Source organism: Equus asinus, chromosome 6 (genome assembly GCF_041296235.1).
Source record: "Equus asinus isolate D_3611 breed Donkey chromosome 6, EquAss-T2T_v2, whole genome shotgun sequence".
Lineage (NCBI taxonomy): Eukaryota > Metazoa > Chordata > Mammalia > Perissodactyla > Equidae > Equus > Equus asinus.
The window spans coordinates 13,502,035-13,522,242 of record NC_091795.1 but is presented as its reverse complement, the minus strand read 5'-3'; the positions used below and the strand labels follow the sequence as shown (position 1 = coordinate 13,522,242).

General features: G+C 44.1%; 1 protein-coding gene across 3 annotated transcripts in view; it reads left to right on the top strand.

The window, feature by feature from the left end:
• Nucleotides 1-20,208, top strand: part of NPAS2 (neuronal PAS domain protein 2) — a 158,484-nt gene that overhangs the window by 64,683 nt on the left and 73,593 nt on the right. For all 3 annotated transcript variants that reach the window (XM_044772984.2, XM_070511610.1, XM_070511611.1), the window contains exon 2: nucleotides 8,603-8,656. In XM_044772984.2, the coding sequence (XP_044628919.2) occupies nucleotides 8,625-8,656 (32 nt within the window). In that variant the 5' untranslated portion in view covers nucleotides 8,603-8,624. The remainder of the gene's footprint in view (nucleotides 1-8,602; nucleotides 8,657-20,208) is intronic.

Genomic DNA, 20,208 nt, shown 5'->3' with positions numbered 1-20,208 from the left:
TCTTCTTGCTGTCTGAGGGGCTTCCCTCCAAGGTATCCTCCTGGCTCACTTGCCTCGGGAGTTAGCTGAAATATCATCTTATCAAGTGAGCCTTTCCATGACCCCTTAAAACACCAGAGCAAGACTTCCCCTGCCCACCCCACTACCACCTAAGTGCCATGAGAGCAGGGGCCTTTGCCCAGATGCTCACGGGATATCTGCTGAATCACTGAATGTCACACATGGACATCATGTTACTCCTTCAATGAATACACCTTGTTGCCTCTTCACAGAGCGATGCCTTGTACATGGATCAGAGGCCTTAACAGTGTTAAGATTCAGTTTTTCCCAAATTGATCTCTAGATTCAACACAATCCCAATCAAAGTTACAGCAGGGATTTTTATAGAAATTGATGATGTAAATTGTAAAATTTACAAGGAAAGGCAAAGACCTAGAATAGCCAGGAATCTTAAATAAGAACAAAATTGGAAGGCTTATACTACATTGATATCGAGAATTCCTACAAAACTACAGGAGTTAAGATAGTGTGGTAAGATGGTGTGGTACTGGCATAAAGATGGACAAATACAAGATGCCACAGAGTCAGAAAATATAGAATAAGTTTGCCTAAACAGCAGATTAGTCATGTTCTCAAATAATATGCCCAATATGTTTCCAGGTGAAGTGCCTTTCTGTGTAAAGCAACGGGTCCAATTGTTAATCTGATGAAAGTTTAATAATGATGTGTCAAAGTCTAAAAACAGGGAGAGTGGTATATTCATTGTACTTTTTTGAGATGAATAATTGGATCTGCCACTTTAGAGATTTTTCATCTGCAAAAAAGGGTATCTGAAAGTTGAAGAAAAACATATTGCACAAATTCTGCATAAATGTAACTAACGTACAGTTTAAAAATAAGTGTATACTACCTTTGCCAGGTGATTCAGGTCAACATAACAGTAATACCCCGTGTTAATACCCTTGATATGATGTGATGAGAATGGCACTTTGTCTCTGTGGGCCTCCTCCTAAAATCCCACATGCCCAGTCTGACCATGAGAAAAACATGAGAAAAACCCAAATTGAAGGCATTTCTACAAATACTCCTCAAAATTGTCAAGGTCATCAAAAACAAGGAAAGTCTGAGAAACTATCACACCCAAGAGATGCCTAAGGAGACAGGATAACTAAATGTAATGTGGTGTCCTGGATGGGATCCTGGAACACAAAAAGGACATTAGGTACAAACTAAGAAAATATTAATAAGGTATGGACTTTATTTAATTATACTGTGTCAATAATGGTTCATTAATTGTGACAAATGTACCATACTACTGTAAGGTTTTTTGTAATGGGGGAAACTGGGTGCAGGATATGTAGGAACTCTCTCTAATGTCTTTTCATTTTCTGTAAATCTAAAATTGTTCTAAAAAATAAAGTTTATTAAAAAAAAAAAAGATTGACCAAAGCAATTAGGCAAGAGAAAGGAATAACAGGAATCCAAACAGGGAGTGAAGAAGTGAAATTCTCACTGTTTGCAGATGACATGAGCTTATATATAGAAAACCCTCAAGAATCCATAGGAAAACTATTAGAAATAATTAACTACAGTAAAGTTGCGAGGTACAAAATCAACTTACAAAAATCAGTTGCATTTCTGTACTCTAATAACGAACTTACAGAAAGAGAACTCAAGAATACAATTTCATTTACAATTGCAAAAAATAAAGTACCTAGGAATAAATTTAACTAAGGAGGTGAATGACTTACACAATGAAAACTATAAGACATTACTGAAAGAAATAGATAACGACATAAAGAGATGGAAAGAGATTCTGCGCATACATAGAAAGAATAAACATAGTTAAAATGTCCATACTACCCAAAGCAATCTGTGGATTCAATGCAATCCCAGTCAGAATCCCAATGATGTTCTTCATGGAAATAGAACAAAGGGGCATATGGGGCAACCAAAGACCCCAAATTGCTAAAGCAATCCTGAGAAAAAAGAACAAAGCTGGAGGTATCACAATCCCTAACTTCAAAATGTGCTACGAAGCCATAGTGATCAAAATGGCATGGTACTGGTACAAAAACAGGCACACAGATCAATGGAACAGAACTGAAAGCCCCGAAATAAAACTCACATATACGGACAGCTAATCTTCAACAAAGGTGCCAAGAACATACGATGGAGAAGAGAGACTGTCTTCAATAAATGGTGTTGGGAAAACCAGACAGCACATGCAAAAGAATGAAAGCAGACCATTATCTCATGCCATACACAAAAATTAACTCAAAATGGATCAAAGACTTGAAGCTACGTCCTGAAGCCATAAAACTCCTGGAAGATAATATAGGTAATACACTCTTTGATATCGAACTTAAAAGGACCTTTTCAAATACTGTGTCTTCTCAGACAAGGGAAACAAAAGAAAAAATAAACAAGTGGGAGTTCATCAGACTTAAGAGCTTCTGCAAGGCAAAAGAAACTAGGATCAAAACCAATAGATAACCCACCAATTGGGAGAAAATTTTTTCAAATCATGTATCCGATAAGGTGTTAATCTCTGTAATATATAAGGAGCTCACACAACTGAACAACAAAAAAACCAAACAGCCCTATCAAAAAATGGGCAGAGGATGTGAACAGACATTTTTCCAAAGAAGAAATACAGATGGCCAATAAACACATGAAAAGATGTTCAACATCACTAATCATCAGGGAAATGCAAATAAAAACTACACTAAGATACCACCTTATGCTTTTTAAAATGGCTATAATCACTAAGACTAAAAATAACAAATGTTGGAGAGAATGTGGAGAAAAGGGGATTCTCATACACTGCTGGTGGGGATGCAAACTGGTGCAGCCACTATGGAAAACAGTATGGAGATTCCTCAAGAACTACCATATGACCCAGCTATCCCACTACTGGGTATCTACCCAAACAACTTGAAATCAACAATCCAAAGTAACATATGCACCCCTATGTGCGCTGCAGCACTATTCACAATAGCCAAGACATGGAAGCAACCCAAGTGCCCATCAACTGATGATTGGATAAAGAAAATGTAGTGTATATATACAATGCACTACTACTCAGCTATAAAAAAGGCAAAATCATCCTATTTGCAACAGCATGGATGGACCTGGAGGGAATTATGCTAAGCGAAATAAGCCAGACTGAGAAAGACAAACACTAGATGATTTCACTCATGTGTGGAATATAGACAAACATGTGGACAAAGGAAACAGTTCAATGGTTACCAAGGGAAGGTAGGCACAGGAGGTGAAGGGGTGCACTTACGTGGTGACAGACAAGAAATAATGTACAACTGAAATCTCACAATGATGTAAACTATTACGAACTCAAATTAAAAAAAAGTTTATCCTATGTGTCTGGACACTGAAGATGCCCCGTAGATAAAAGGAACTGCACAGAGATTCTGTAAATACACAGATAGGATCATCACACAAGATATTTGCCAGAAGTGCCAAGGCAATTCAATAGGGAAAGGAACATCTTTTCAATAAGTGATCCTGGAGCAACTGAATATCTAGATGGGGGTGGGGGGGGGAGATGATCCTTGACCACCATCTTATGTCACACATAAAATTTAATTTACAATGGACTATAAACCCAAATGTGAAAGCTAAAATGATGAAGCTTCTAGGAGAAAACATAGGATAATTCTTCATGACACCAAGGTGACAAAGATTTCTTAGGACGAATCACTAATCACAAAATTAAAAATGTATAATTTGGACTTTATCAAATTTTAAAACTGTTCATCAAAAGACCCCATCAAGAAAGTGAAAAGGCCAGGCACAGACTGGGGCAAAATGTTCACAAACTGATCTCTAGTTCTGGCAAAGTACTGTATCCAGAAGAGAGAAACTTCTATAAATCAGTATTATGAAGAAACAGCCCAATTTTAGAAAGAAAGAGAGAAAGAAAATTGACCAAAAACTTGGACAGAGAGCTCACGAAAGAAGCTATCTAAATGATCAATAGGCACATGAAAAGATACTCAGTATCATTAGTCGTCAGGGAAATGCAAATTCAGATCCCAATGAGATCCCACAGCATATCTACCAGAATGACTAAAATTAAGAAAACTGACAATACCAAGTGTTAGTGACAACGTGGAGCTGCTGGAACTCTCGTACACTACAGAAGCAGATATAAAATTGTACCGTCGCTTTGAAACACAGTTTGGCAGCTTCTAATAAAATAAGAGTGTGGCTACCCGATGATTCAGCAGTTACTCTCCAAGGTGTAATTTATGCCCAAGAGAATGAGTGCGTGTTTCCACCAAAAGACTTGGATATGACTTATCACTGACGTTAATTTTGGCCCCAAGTGAAGCTGGTTTCTGCAAACCTTCTCCACTTAAGGTTACTGTCTTTCCCTTGTAGGTAATAAATATCTCGCAGGCGATACTTCGAACTATGCAAATATCCTGATTCTCCTGAAACTTTTGTCCACTAATTTCAGCATCCATTGGTGGATCTTGCCTGAACAGTTGCTGCTATGGGGTACTGAGGGTGACTTTCTATTTCCCTATTCCTTCTACATTTAAGAATGGGAAATCTTCTTCTGTGGGGGCATATTTCCCCTTCTCCACTTATTTATTTGTATCAGTGTGGACTCATGGATATTTAGTTTATTCTACGGGTTATAATCTATCATTACTGATTTTGTCGCTCAAATAGTTCCCGGACCCCCTGCCAGGCTCTCTTTTCCTCAGCCTCTCTTCATTATTGTCAGTTATTATTTCTTGAGTGTTTAGTTACTAGATGCAGATGCCTGGACTTCAAATTTGGAGAGATGTAACAAGGTTTAAAAAGACTCCAAATAGTTCCCGTTCCAGAAAAATCGAAGAAACCCAGAACTGGAAGAACCCCTCAGAAACGAACCTTCTTGAGTGTGCTGGGTATCCTCCTGGCACCCCTCCATGCCTCTCCATCCTTCTCTCCGCCCCAGGGGCTCCCCTTGCAGAAGACGTGAATAGGCTCCCTGCTTCCTCTTCTGAGTGACATGGCTAAAGGAGACACAAGCGGAAGAGGGGGTGCGGGGAGTGAGGGGAGGTGACGTATTTATCCCTTCAGTCCCTTCTTACAAGATTCTTTGGGCTGGCTGCATCCCTCCACCCAGTGCCGCCTCCCCTATGTGACATGCTCCTTCCAGGTTTGGGTAACCATTTCCCTCTTGTCCTTTCACCCTTAGAGGTGTTAACAGCTCTTCTGATACCAACCCCAGGTAACTACACCATCTCTCTTGGTCCCCCTACACGCTACCCACACCTTTACAAACAGCTCCTTTGTAATTCAGTCCTGTCTCCTGTTGGGACCGTGACTAATAAACCTCATAAATGTCTAACCCGTCCAGAATAGATGGTTATCCAGAGTGAAGATTCTGCAGCTTCCCTCCATTGTTCACTCTGAGGGTTAATCACATCAACAGTTATCTTCCCAGCTCCAAACAGAATCTCCTCTGCCTTCATTTAATCTCCTTTTCTCTTCCCTGGCACTCTGTGGTCATAAAGAAATAGCTGCTCAAAATCCTTCTATTGGAAACTCATTATACACTTGAGAAGAGTAGTTGTCACTCCTTAGACTCCTCTGTTGTTCCTTTACCCAGACCTCATAGGACTGCTTCTCTTCCCTTTGACCCTCCTTGTGTGCCTTTGGGGTCCCTCCAGCTCCTCTACATCATGAGGTAAAAGAATGACTCAAAATCTCGGGGAGGGAGGGACAGCCATGTTCACAGCAGCGCTACTCACGGAAGTCAGAAGGTGAAAGCAACCCAGCGTCCATCGACAGGGGACTGGATAGACAGAAGGTGATGTAAATGTGCAATGGCATAGTATTCAGCCTTGAAAAGGAAGGCAGTTCTGACACGTGCTATGATGTGGTGAACCTCGAGGATACTATGCTAAGTGAAATTAGCCAGCCCCAAAAGGATAAATACTGTATGGTTCCGCTTATATGAGGTATCTAGAGTAGTCAAACTCATAGAGAGGGAAACTCATAGAGACAGAAAGTGGAATGGTGGTTGCCAGGCCCTGGGGGAATGGGTGAATGGGGAGCTATTGTTTAATGGGTACAGAGTTTCAGTTCTGCAAGATAAAAAGAGTTCTGGAGATGGATGGTGGTGGTGGCTGCACAACAGTATGAATGTACTTCGTGCCAGTGAACTGTAGACGTAAGAATGGTAAATTTTGATGCCAGCCTGGTGGTTTAGTGGTTAAGTTCATACGCTCCGCTTCAGTGGCCCGGGGTTCACAGGTTTGGATCCTGAGCGCAGTCCAAGCACCACTCGTCAAGGCACAGTGTGGCGACATCACCATAAAATAGAAGAAGATTGGCACAGATGTTAGCTCAGCAACAATCTTCCTCAAAGCAAAAAGAGGAAGCTTGGCAACAGATGTTCGCTCAGGGCCAATCTTCCTCAAAAAAAAAAGATAAAGATAAATTTTATGTTATGTGTATTTCACCACAGTTTTTTTAATTAAAAAAAATAGGAAGGTGTGAGAGACAACAGGTGTGACAAAACTGAAAGGATGTCAGTGTGGAGCTTCTGTAGCAGGTGCTACTGGGGAACTCGGCTTAAGTTCCATCTCTTCACATAGGTGCAGTTGAGCAGAGTGGCTTTGATAGGGGTCAAGTGGCAGGAATCAGGACGAGAAAATGGGAGGGATGGAGAAGAAGAGGAAGTGTAGATCATCCAGGATTCATGGATTCAGGAAATGTTTAAGGATAAACAGATACAAGTCAGAGAAGATGTGGTCAATAAAGAATAGCTGTTAGTCATTTGTAGATGTTTCGTTTATGACTAAGCAACCCCATCCATCCAAACGGGAATTCCAGAACCTCAGGAAAGTGGACTGAAGTCCACATTCCTACCACAAACATGCTGTGTCCGGGGCATCACTCATGGCCCTGGGGAAAAAAGGCAGCCACCACTTTCCTTGGAGCACAGGCCTGGGGTAGTGCCTCATTAAACGAATTGACACTCCATTTTTCTTGTCTTAAAGCTTTGAACAGATCCCATCTGGAAAACATTAAGCACATCCCTGTTTGCAGATGTGTTAACCCATTTTAATTATAATACAACCCTCAACTGCTGAATGGTGTTTCTTACAAATCTATCACTAAAATATGCCTGCTATTTACTGCATGGGGCGTGTGTGTAAATAGGGGCTGTGGCTGCAGAATTCCTCGTCCTCTTTGGCACAGACCCATGTTTGTGCTCACAGCAGACCCAAATCACAAAACTAAATTATCTCAGAGAAAGATTCGTTTGCCCCATTAAAAACTTTTATCTACAAGTGAGCTCCGTGCCACAGTGGTTAAGTTTGGCGCACTCCACTACAGTGCCTGTGATCTCAGGTCAAATCCCGGGCATGGACCTACACACTTGTCAGCCATGCTGTGGCGGCATCCCTCATACAAAATGGAGAAAGATTGGCACAGATGTTAGCTCAGGGCTAATCTTCCTCACCAAAAAAAAAAAAAAAAAAATTATCTAAAACTTTAAATTTCAAGAGTAAATGTTAGTCCATTTGCAAAGTGTTGGTTTTAGGGTTCTGACTTCAGACCCTCTGTTTTGAGAACACAGGCGTGTGGGCAATGGTGATTCAGCTTCTCCGTGGTCCCCACTCCTATTTCAGTCACACTCTGCCCTCTCAGCCACTGTGCCTTCTGCCTCCAGTGCCCTCCACAGGCTCTTGCCTCACAGACACCTTGAAAGTGTTTCTCCATGGAGCACTGGCTGGAGAGGGAGCACTCCAGACAGGGGGGACTCTGGGAAATGAGTGAATGAAGGAAAGAGTCTGCCGTTCTGGAAGGTGAAGGATCACAGGCCTGCGTGTGGCAGAAGACGAAACCGGATCTGTGGGCCTGAAAGGCATCGAGCAAGCGGCCTGGGACAGTCAAGGCTCCAGGCGCTGAGGTAGTCTCCGATGACTTCAGGCTGCAAGAACATTCCTGGATTGTTACCTCATTTTTCGCATCTGTGTGCCTTGTCTATCTAGGGAAGTGTAAGTGCCTTAAAGGAAGGGTGGCGGATTACACTCCTTTGAGGCCCCGATTCCTCCAGGCTGTATGTAAGAGGAGCTTGTGTCATTGAATGAACAGAAAAACGAATAAATTCTCTCCTTTAGAATGTCATAGGCAGCTTGCAGGTTTAAGGCTTGAGATAAACAGATGCTTCGTTGAGCCGGGTCTAGACAGCAGTTCTCAAAGTGTGATCTTTGAGATCTGGGGTGGGGGGGGTCCCTCGAGGTGAAAACAATTTTCCTAATAACATTTACTCTCATGAGCGTACGGTAGACTTTTCCAGAAGTTCCTTGACATTTGATGACTTCATCGCTCTGACACCTAATGGAATGAGTGCTTGTGTATTTAAGATTTCTCAGTTTTAACCCACGTATATAAGAGCTCTTCGGAGTCCTCAATAAATTTTGGAGCATGTAAAAGGTTGCTGGAACCAAGAAGTTTGAGAACTTCTGGGCTAAGGCGTGTGGATTAGATAAAACCAAAATGATGACAACTAGAAAGACCTGTAAGAAAAATCTAGAAGTAGATGGTAATTGCCTGTTCTTTTTTGCAGGAAAAACTGCATAGAAAATCTAATGGATGAAGATGAGAAAGACAGGGCAAAGAGGTAAGAAGGAGGCGTCTTCCCTGTGCCGTGTGTCTGCCAGTCTGACCCTTGCTTGTCCTCACTCAGTGCAGATGAAAGAACCAGCAAGGCAGGCAGCTGGGGACATGCCCTCAGCACCACGCTCGCGGACATTCCGTGGTGCTCTACTAAAATAATGTAGACCAACTCCCTCCGTTTTGGTCCTTACCCTGAAATTACTCACTGTCTGGGTCTTGCCCAGTGGTTTAGACTTTTAACACCTTCATCTGTTAACCCTGTTGCCTCAGGTCTCCTTTCAGAGGCCTCGGTTACTGCTTTTCCAGGACAGACACTGCTTGGCAGGGCAGCCTGAGTGGGCCCAGGAAGGCCAGGGTGCAGGTCCTGGCTCTGCTGCTGGGGCGCTGTCTGGCTTTGGGCAATAATAGTAATAATCATTACCACACATGGAGCGTGATAGTCATCCTCACCGTGCTAAGCACTTCTGTACACATTCCCTCAGCTCCCTCATCTGGACATGGAGCCACCATGACCACCTTGCACTGTTGTTGTGTTGACCAGAAATACTAGCTTGGAAGCTGGCGTGTCAGAGCCATCACAACCCTGTCCGTGCTGGTTCCTTCACTGGACGTTTATTGAATACCTCCTGTCTATGAAGGGGAGTCATAAAGTTGATATTTTGACAGTAAAGACCAGTTGAATGTTATCAGTTTCACTGATTTGCCCAATTTGGCAGTTACGGTGCTAGGCTCTGGAGAAATAAGGACAAGTGAGAGACTGCTCACCCCTGCGAATGGAGGCGACGGGTCGGCACCTACAGATCGTGAGGTTGCAATAGAGTGCTGTGGCAACACGAGTGTCCGCTCTCAGGAATGCCTTCACGCAGGCCCGAGAGCTAGCCGCCTTCCCCCATCTCACTACCGTCTGCTCCTGCCACCGCGTGTGCGTGGCAAGTCCCTGGATCCCCGGTGACAGCCTCTCCTTCTCCTGCATGGCTGAAGGGTTTGCCCACTTCCCTTCACAGAACTCACTGCCTGTTGGTCACATACAGAATCCTCCACATGGAGCCCTCAGAGGTCCCCTAGTTCAGAGGCTCCGGGGGTGTCTGTCCTTCCACGTTGCCTGGAGGTGGGGGACAGCCATGGGAACAACAAATCCCCAGCCACTCCAGACCTGCATCTGTGGGGCACAGGGGGAGTCTGTGTGGTTGTTAATTCCCCAGGTAGTTCCTTAAAACAGCCAGGGAGCAGGGAAAATGGCCAGAGGTGTAGCGGGAACAGGGTTAGCGTGGAGCGAGGGTTGTTGAAGCTGGAAGATCGGCACTGGGGGTTCTTCGTTCCCTTCCCTCTACTGTTCCATGTGTCTGGAAACTTTCTGTAGTAAAAATTTAAACAAACGACAGTACCAGTAGCTCCCAGCTTATTCTGAAGTAGCGGGCCCTTCTCTTGGCATCGGGAACCACGGTGCCCCACGGCAGTGCTTTTTAAACCTCAGGCCCCAACATAACAGGGGTGGCAAGATCCCCGTGGTCCCGACAACACATAAATGAGTAGACCAGACAGGCCTGGGGGAGAACCCTCTGGCCCTCTCACGGGCAGGCTGGCTTCCAGTTCTTCCCTCTGGGATGTTTCGCCTCTTGGTTTCCCCCCAGGTAGTGTGGATAGAGCGCTGGTGGCAGGGATCTGAGCCGCATTCCTGGCTGGCCCTGCCCAGGTTGATGAATTCCAGCAAACCCCTCCACCTCTCTCAGCCTCCACCTTCTCACCTGCAACATGAGCGGACTAACTTCCGTCCTGCCCTCCTCTCAGGGTATTTTGGGAATCAGCCACAAAATACAGCAAGAAGCTCTTTTTTTTAATTATTAATATTAATAATATTTATATTTATAAAAATACATGTTATTAATTAAAATTATTTGTTTAGTTATTTAAAATGTTATATTTTTAATTTTAATAATTAATGTATGTGAAAATGCAGGACACTTTACAATAGTACATTTGCAAGGTATTCTCGTTAGCAATAATGAAAAGATCAGCAGTGGTGGCCAGCATCACTGAGTGGTTCCTCATCCTTTGAGGGCACTCAGTACCAGGCTAAGTACTTTTCAATGCATTATCTCATTCATCTCCTCCACGTTCCTTTGAGATGTGTATAATTGTTATTCCGTTTTTACAGATGAGGACCCTAAGGCTCAACAAGGTTAAATAGCTTGTCAAACATCACAAAGCTCTATTAAGTGGCAGGAGTGGAAGTTCAACCCAGGCTTCCTAAACCTTAGACTCTGTTCTTATTCCCCGGACCACAGCGAATCTCCTCATATGAGAACTGATTCACTGTCTGGCGGGCGCAGGCTGCGAGCTGTGTCCCGATGTGACTCTGAAGCCCACAGGAGTCTGCTTTCGCCATCATCATCTTTAATACCTTCCCCGCCCCCAGGCCCGGCCCTGCCTCTCTGTTGCACTACTTACCTCAAAGCCAAGAAGAGAGAAAATGCATGTTCGGGCTCTCCCATACTCAGAATCACCAAATACAGACATTCAATAAAATCTTGGCTAAAAGTTCTTAGAAATAAATCAGATTGTGTGCAGCTTCTTTCCATTCATTCCCACCTCTCTTTGCTATGAGCCGTGGGCACTCACACCTGCAAATTACCTACCTGGAAAGCTCCCTGCGCAGATGCTGCTGGCCCTCACTCCCCTCTCGTCCTCAGATGGGGACACGGGCTTAGAATGTTTGGTGATACCCAGACCTCCTCACCAGAATAGCAGCAATAATGCAGTATGCTTCATGATACTTGGGAAAAACAAGGAGAAAATAAACACAATCCTAAGATGGTATCTGTTTCAAAGCCTCTCATTTGGCAGGTTTTCTAGCAGCAACATGGGCGGCCCATGCCCTAATCCCACCTGGAGGCCTGATGTGAATTTTCACTCACCTGGTATTTTTGATGAGATTAGAAATGCTTAGCCTCAGATCAAAACTCTCGTCTCGGAAAACACATGCTATGTTAGGCAAGGTTTTCAAAGCTCTAGGGAATCCATGGTTTATCTGGATTGCTGGATCGTGTTTTCTGAACCAGGACACGGTTCCATGGTGTTCTGTGAATTTCCATGTAAATTCAGTGAGTGTTAATTGAGGGCCTATTGTATGTGAAGAATTCTGTGCTGTTCTCTTTGGGGAAGATACGGAACATGGTCCTTGAACTCAAAAGGCGGACAGTTTGGAATGTCATGACATTTGGAATCCTTAGATAGTGCCGTTCACAGTCTGTGTTCCAGTCATGAGCGTGTCTTTCCAGCTCTGATGTGACATAGTTCTGTGGTCTGAGTGAGTGTGTGTCTGTGTGTGTGGTCATCCGGGAAGCCGTGTGGTGGGGCAGGAAGTGCACAGCTCAGCATCACACGGGCCTGGCTTTGAGTCTTGCCGCTTTTACTTTCCGTGCTTGGACAAGTTTCTAAACCTCTCTCAGCCTCAGTTTCTTCTTCTGTAAAATGGGGGTGATAACAGCAACTTCTTGGGGTTATTGCGGAACTGAATGCACAATGCAGGGTACATGGTGCTAATGAGAAATGCTACAACTTCTGGAGCGCTCGCTGTGTGCCTGCAGCATTTTACAGGCATTATCGCTCTCGTCCTCACAGCACCCCCTCCGCAGAGGGTATTGTTAGCCCCACTTTACATTTGAGAAAGCCAAGGCTTCGGGATCAGACGGCCAGTCAGGGGCAGGCAGGGACTCAAATTCAGGCATCATTTACTAGAGTCTGGGCTCCTAACGACTTCTCAAGACATCAGTCAGTGGACACTGCTCCTTTTGATTTGTCCACGGGGTTGGGACAGAAAGCGCTGATAGGAATCCTCACTTTCCAAAGAAAGCAAGTTTCTGTAACTTTGCAGTATTGTGCAATATAGACTACTCCATTTCTTGATAGAAGTGAACACTAAGAAGAAATTGTTTCATGTTAGCCTCTTCCTTTAATCCAATATTAAGTGAGTAGTTCATCAGTCAATTAAAATTACATTATCTCCTATCAGCCAGGAAGTTCTGTTTCCATAACCCTGTGCATTTTCGTTAAGGGAGGGAGGATGGGTGGTGACTTTTGTTAGTAAGAATCAAGAGTGTCAGGCACGAGTGGCTGGTCCTTGGGGTTCTTGACAGAGTGAATGCTAGTTCTGAAACACAAGCAAAACAACTTCCTGGGGCCTGCCCGGTGGCTCAGCGGTTAAGTGCACACTCTCTGCTTCGGCAGCCCAGGGTTCACCAGTTCAGATCCTGGGTGCGGACATGGCACTGCTTGGCAAGCCATGCTGTGGCAGGCATCCCACATATAAAGTAGAGGAAGATGGGCATGGATGTTAGCTCAGGGCCAGCCTTCCTCAGCAAAAAGAGGAGGATTGGCAGTAGTTAGCTCAGGGCTAATCTTCCTCAAAAGAAAAAAAAACAACTTCCTTATTCTTTAACCTTCATCCTTAGTCTCAACACAGATAAAATTCTTCAGGCAGAGGGAAGCGTTACAATACAGCAAGCAAGAAGCCTATATGTGCCCTTTTGCAGAAGCAAGTGTTGCAGGAGGAAAAGTTTTAGCCATTCGGAGGCTGGTTCCCCCGGGGGTCGTTAGTTGATGTGGACCCCTGACTGAGACCATTCTGTCACCCTCCCATGTTGTAAGCAGGTGAGAGATAAAGAAGCGGATACATAGCCTTACCCTACCCTCGGGGAGCTTTTAGGCAAGTTAGGGAGGCATTCTTGAAAACCGCCAAGGAGAAAGAACATATCCTGTGGGGTCTGTCATGGGCAAAGCCGGGGGGGACGATCAGGATTTGTAAGTTCTACATTCTCAGCCAAGTGCTCTTTTTCGTGGAGAGTAATATGGTTAAGAGGAGAGACTGACCTCATTTCATTGTTTCATTTCTCCGGATGTCAATCCTGAAAGTCTGGAAGGAAAGGCTGGTCCGGTGCATGAAGGTTGTAGCCAACCTGGAGGACGTCGGCTCCATGCACACCTGCTGATGCCCTGTGTGAGGCTCGGTGCAGAGTGAGACAGCTGGTCCTGTGTGGTGTGCGTGGATGTTCTCAGCTGGAGCCCATTGTGCTAATTTTGCTCTGATTTTCTTTCATAGGCTCTTGATTGGATGTTGTGTACATCATTGTAAGCTCCCCCAACACGGGAAAAAAATGGCAGTAAGCAAGATTTGAGGCTTCCTTTCTGTTTGTTTTCTTTGGCGATTAAGGCAGCAGCAGGCGTTGCGAGAACACAGAGGTATCAGGACACCGGTTCATTTATATCACCCTGTAATTTCCAGACGAGTGATTCTGGAGTCAAAACAAAGGGAACAGTAGAATTGTACTTGCAGGCAGAATGCTAATTCTCCTGTGGCCCAGTAAACAGCAGACTGGAAAAGGGGACTCCCGCTATTTGGGGCTTTTGGCTTTTACCCTGGTGGGGTCCTTGGGCTGGTGAAGAAGAATTGTCAGAAGGAGGAATGTGTGCCCAGGAGGCTTAGAAATTTGGGGATGTCCTAGCTCAGGGGCACCCACAACCTCTTTGGGGGCATGTGAGGCAAAGGGCAATTCACTGAAAGCCCTCTCAATAATTTCAATAAATTTTAAATTGAGAAAGGATGGTCAGAAGTCCACAATGTTGAAAATGCTGCCTTTCTTCAGAAAAGGCTAAACATTCCTTTTAGAATTTCAGTGACCTGTTCCGAAGGATTGTGCTCCCGTGAAATGCTGCCTGTGCAACCGTTAAGTAAGAATCACAAGGAAATTAGGCCAGTTCCCCATTTGGCCACCGACGTTTCTGATAACTAGTTAGGAGTAAAGATGTGCCTGTTATGTCTCAGGAGAAAAGAACAGCCTCAGCTGAGCTCCGTCATCCCCCACACGCTTTGCCACATCTCCACAGTAGAAAACATAGAGTTGCCAAAGTTCTCCATGAAACAAGGAGGGCACCAACCTGACCCGTCTTGCTCCACATGGGGTGACCTTTCTCCCCACCCAGATGATGTTCTCTTCTTGAACCGAGCTGCTGAAGGCGCCTGAGCTTGGTGGTGCCCCCTCTGCCTTGGTGTGCAGGGGTGCTGTGGAAATGAGGACGTGTGCACCTGTCCCGAGGACCCAGCTAGGCGTGGGAGGGGACTGCACTGACTTGAAATGGGCCTTGCTTTATGCCAGAGTTTCCCAAAATGCATTCTGGGAAACATTCATCCCAGCAAAGCCCTGAAAACAGGTTTGGGCCGTGCTGTTTATTGTTTCCCCCTTTTGGAGAGTTTCACGTCTCCTTAGCCCAGTAAAGGTGCTAAAATGTGATTAGCAAATAAACGTCTGTTCCATTTGATGTAACTGTGCATTTTTTTTAAATTATTGGGAAAAAAATAGTAACAATAAAATAGCTTCTCTGGCCATGGTCCTTCCTCTTTCTCCAAATAATTCTTCATGATTTTCTGTGGAACACCCTTTGCCCAATACTGTCTTATGCAATGGATGTATCAATTCTATTCCCATCATTTTTGTACATTTTCTTATACATGAAAAAATACCAAAACAACATTGAAAAACACTGAAATGTTTAAAGAAGTAAACAAAGAAGATTTATAATCATACCACCTAGAGATAGCCGCTGTTAATATTTTTGATGTATTTACCATCATGTTTTTCTATATTTCCATCAAATTTTCACAGGAATACTCTTAGAAGCTCTTTATTAATGTGACTAAGACTCTAATTTATTCTTCATGAGAGTTTACCTTTCATGGAGAGGACTGTCTTAATATAGAGGATTCTTAAAATTTGTGGCATTGCTGTGAGCAGAGCATTGTCACACTTGCCTGTGTAGACACTGACAGTGAGCACGTACTTGGTGTGTTTCAATTCTACAAGAAATTATGAGACCTTCCTACAACCACCCCTCTGTTTCAGGTGCCCCAGAAGACTCTTGTGGAGACTACAAAAGCAGCCTCAGACCTCAGCCTGATAAACCTTCTCAGACAGGGTCGTTCTGCTCGGTTTCTGATACTCACATTTTCAGAGGCCTGGTCTGCCCCTTATCAGTTTCTGTGTCATCCTACAATGTGGAACTAGTTAGCCCAGTTAAGATATGTCAGAATTCCCAGTCTGGAAGGAACCTGGGGCATCAGTGAGTCTTTATTTTAGGTGTTAACTATCCCGGGTGTCTGTTGCTGTGTAACAAACCAATCTAAAATTTACAGGATTGAAGCAAAGGCATTTATTTTGCTCATGGATCTTCAGCTTGGGTAGGGATTGGCAGGGAATGCTTGTCCCTGTCCTGTGTGGTCTCAGCTGGAGCAGCTCAAAGATGGTGGCCTGGATCCATCTGCAGACGTGCTCACTCCCACGGCTAGTGGCTCATATCGGCTGAGAGCTCTGCTGGGACTGTGGCTTTCCGCGTGGAGGTGTGGCTTCCTCACAACATGTGACTGGGCTCAAGGGCAAACGTCATGGGGGAGAGAGCCGGGGCTGTGGGTCCTCTTACTACCTGGCCGTTCACTAGCAGCAAGTCACGGAGGCCAGCCAGCGCACACTCAAGGGGAAGGGAATTAAAATTCATCTTTTGGTGGGAGAGTTTCAGAGAATTTTTAATTCTCTAGTTTAAAATCACCATATCAATGTCTTCACTATTTTATGAGAGAAAACTGGGGCCTGTGGAGGTGGGAGTGCCTTGCCCACTCTCTCCTGGCATAGATGGCAGAACCAGGATGAGACCTTGCATCTCCTGGTAACTTGTCTCATGTTGCTTCAGCTAAGCTGTACTGTCCTGTTCTCTTGGTACCCCAATCACTCTTCAACTTCCAGTGGTGATTGTAAGTGTGAAAATAACATGCCTTATAAAATGCCTTCAGCTCCTCATCACAGAGACGCTCTATGGGTTAAAAACCACTCTTCGTGGAACTGCACACTTACAGACTTAGTATTATACCTGTTATTCAAAAGCCCAGCTGCTTTGGCAGCAAGCGGAGCCCACTAGTGCTTCCATCACCAGTTCTGGCCATTGCTCTCCAACTTTGTTGGGAAGTTTTTGAGTTTATCAGCTTTTACTCCGTCTGACCAACTGCGTTTGATTCAGAGGACGTCTATTTTCCCATCAGCATGTTCGGTTTACTCAGTTAACAGAACTAGACTTACTGGGGCAATTTAAAAGATGGGGACCTTGGGATTAAACATCAGGAAAATGTCTTCGTGTGGAAGTCTGTTAGGTGTTATGGATAGTTTCCCACTAGATGCTGGAGAGGCTTAAGCTGAAGTGATTGCCAGCCTAACCAGTCTGCACATGAAGTGGATTAAAAAGAAGAGCCCGCTCGTGATGATAATTATTTTTTTCTCTTTTTACTGACTTTGTCCTCTCATTCGTGATCTGGCTCACAGATCAGAAGTTCTGATACAAAGATTTTGAACTTCTTCCCTTTAGAGAAACACAGGATTTGGATGATGTATAAAATGCTTCTGCACCAGACATTCATGTGTCCTTGTGAATTTAAGGAAGAAAGAGGGCCAAGGACACAACCTGCAGGTGCATGTTTACATTTACCTGCATGCTCAGACTACCCACTCCTGCCACAGGACCTCTCCCAGGAGGATGGGAGACGAGCATCTCCCTTCCTGGTCTGTGTCACAGGCTCCTAAGAAGGATCTGATCTCCATCCCAGCTACAGCCATGCCTCTTGAGTAGTTGAGTGTGAAGCTCAGTTTTGTACACTGTGTGTGCACACCTTTGACCATATCCCCCCTGAGAAGGAGGGGAGAGAGTCATTGAGCATAGTTTATATAGGAGGTATCCATCTCATGAAATCCCCCAACAGAAGGGCCTTCAAGGTTCCACCAGTTGGAGAAACCCGAGGGGCGTGCGTGTGTTTGTGTGTGTGGACGCGCACACATGTGCATATATGCAGATTTCCCCTCCAGGTTGCTTGGCCTTGGAACCCTGGTTCTCTCCCACCTTCCTTTCTGCAGTGCCTCTCCTTCCTTGAGTCCTCTTGATACACCTTAAGCAAGGTCATCTTGTAAGAACGCAGGCTGCTGTCCTAAATCTCATTTAGATCCTGAGCTGCAGGTACAACCCTCCTCTGGAATTCCAGAGCGCTGGGGGCCTAAACCTCTGCTCCTTACCCCATGTGCCCTAGCTAGGCCAGTATGGGTGCCCGAGTCTACCCTCAGTGTGTAGGGAAGTGTGGGAGAATAGTCTTATTGGTTTAATAGAACTTCATGTTGATAGGCAATGGTAGTTTCCTTTTGATACTTTTTCATTTTAAGATCATACCAGAGTAATAAACTCATGCCAAGGGAAGGAGGACCTGCCCACTTCATCTGCCATCCTCCTTATTCTCCAGAAGCCACCCAGAAATTTGTTTCCTCAAGAGTCTATTGTATGTACCTATTGTTCAGTTCCCCCCTGTATGCTTTCCTGCAAAAGGGCCTTGTTTACAGACCCTGCCGTCAGGCTTTCAACATCTGTTCCCACCTTTGATTCCTATGGGTCTTTTATTACATACTCACTAAAAAAGGTATGAAAAGATATACGGAGGTTCCAGACCTAGGTCAGATGGCGTCACCCTACTCCATCCTGTCCATCACACTGAACGCAGTTATAAAACCTGGGCAAAATGCATGGCACAACTATTTCAGGACCTTGGAAAGTAAATAGTAGAGGCAGATTGGGGAAGTATCACTGAACTGGCGATGAGCTCACCATTTTCTTCCCTGTAGTATTCTCAATGCAGCTGCAAACCAGAAGCAGGATCTGCGCTAACAGAGAGAGGACCAGGAGAAGCCCTCCAGTACTGCGTGAGGAGTAGGAACAGGGTCTCTAGTGCTCACACTGAGTGAGAGGAAAGCTGCCCTTTTTTGTTTTTTTCTCCTTTTCCTTGTACCCTGTAAGCAATCCTCTGATGGCAGCAGCAGAAGCAACAGCAGCTGCAACAAGGATCCATAGGAGACTGAAATGTTGAGGGAGGGGAACCTATCTCTCTGAGCAGAGGAGCTGTGGGTCTAAGAGGGCGGGATGAAACCCTGTCGCTTTTTTGTTTTTCCTCTCTATCTTCCTCATGCATGGTCCCAGATGAAAGTGCAGATGTGGGAAGTATGAGGCAAAGCAGAATAAATAAAGAACCAGCTTTCTGGCCAGTGGAACAAAAAGGGAGCCTTGGGAACCAGGAGGTACTGGGCAGAGATCTCAAAGAGGGAGGAGCTCAGGAAAGTGACCCTAGGAAGAAAGCGGTAAGTTCCTGAGCTCACCACTAAGCTGAATAGGCCTGCATCTCACCTTAAATAGTGTACCATAGACTTGGACCACCACGCACGGTCCAAGACTGGCCATGTGGGACAAATATAAATAGTACCATAGATTTCCTAGGAGAAACCCTGGAAACCTTATGCTAGTGGCATAATATTTTTTAAATGGCAAAAGAAAAGAACTCTTAGCCCAGATTTTTATATCCAGTGAAAATATCCCTCAGAAATGAAGGTAAATGAGGATATTCTCAAATGAAGGAAAACAAAGAAATCTTAGCAAGAGACCTGCTCTGAAAGAACTGCTAAAGGAAGTTTTTCCAACAGAAAGGAAATGATATCAGTTGGGAACTTGGGATATGAGATATGAAGAAAGAGTAACAGAAATGGTAAATATCTGGCAAACTATAATAGATAGGCTGACATTGGGGAAAAAAAACTTAATCTAATCTGATTCAGTGTATATAGATGTAGTATATAAGATGACTACGACATAAAGGGAGAGAGGATAAAGGGAACTATATGGAATAAAGTTTCCACGTTCCACTTGAAATGGTAAAATATTCTAAGTAAGCTCTGAAGAGATAAGTTTTTATATTACAATCCCTAGAGTAATTACTAAGAACTATGCAAAGAAATATAGTAAGTAAAAACACAATAGATAAATTAAAATGAAATACTAAAAAAAGTTTAAATAACCCAAAGAAGGCAGGAAAGGAGAAACAGGAACAGCAAAAAAACCGAAGAATGAAAAAACAGAAAATGGCTGGTAAAATGATTTACCTAAATCCAAACATATAACTAATTACATTAAATTTAAATGGTCTAAACATGCCAGCTAAAAGACAGAGATTGTCACAATGGATTTTTTTTTAAGTAGCCTAGATATATGCTTTCCACAAGGCATTTGCTTGAAATATGGTGATATAAGTAAGTTAAAAGTAAAACTATGGAAAGCAATATACCACACAAACACTAATTAAAAGAAAGCCAGATTGGCTATATTAATATAAAATAAAATACACTTCAGAGCAAAGAAAATAACCAAGAATAAAGGGTGACCTAACATAATGATAAAGGATCAATTTATCAAGAACACATAACAAGTCTAAATATATATATAGGGGCCGGCTCCATGGCTGAGTGGTTAAGTTCACGTGCTCCACTTCGGTGGCCCAGGGCTTCACCCGTTCAGATCCTGGGCGTGGACCTAGTACTGCTCATCAAGCCATGCTGAGGCGGTGTCCCACATGGCAGAACCAGAAGGACCTACAACTAGAATATACAACCCGTATACTCGGGCTTTGGGGAAAAGAAGAAGAAGAAAAAAAAGAAG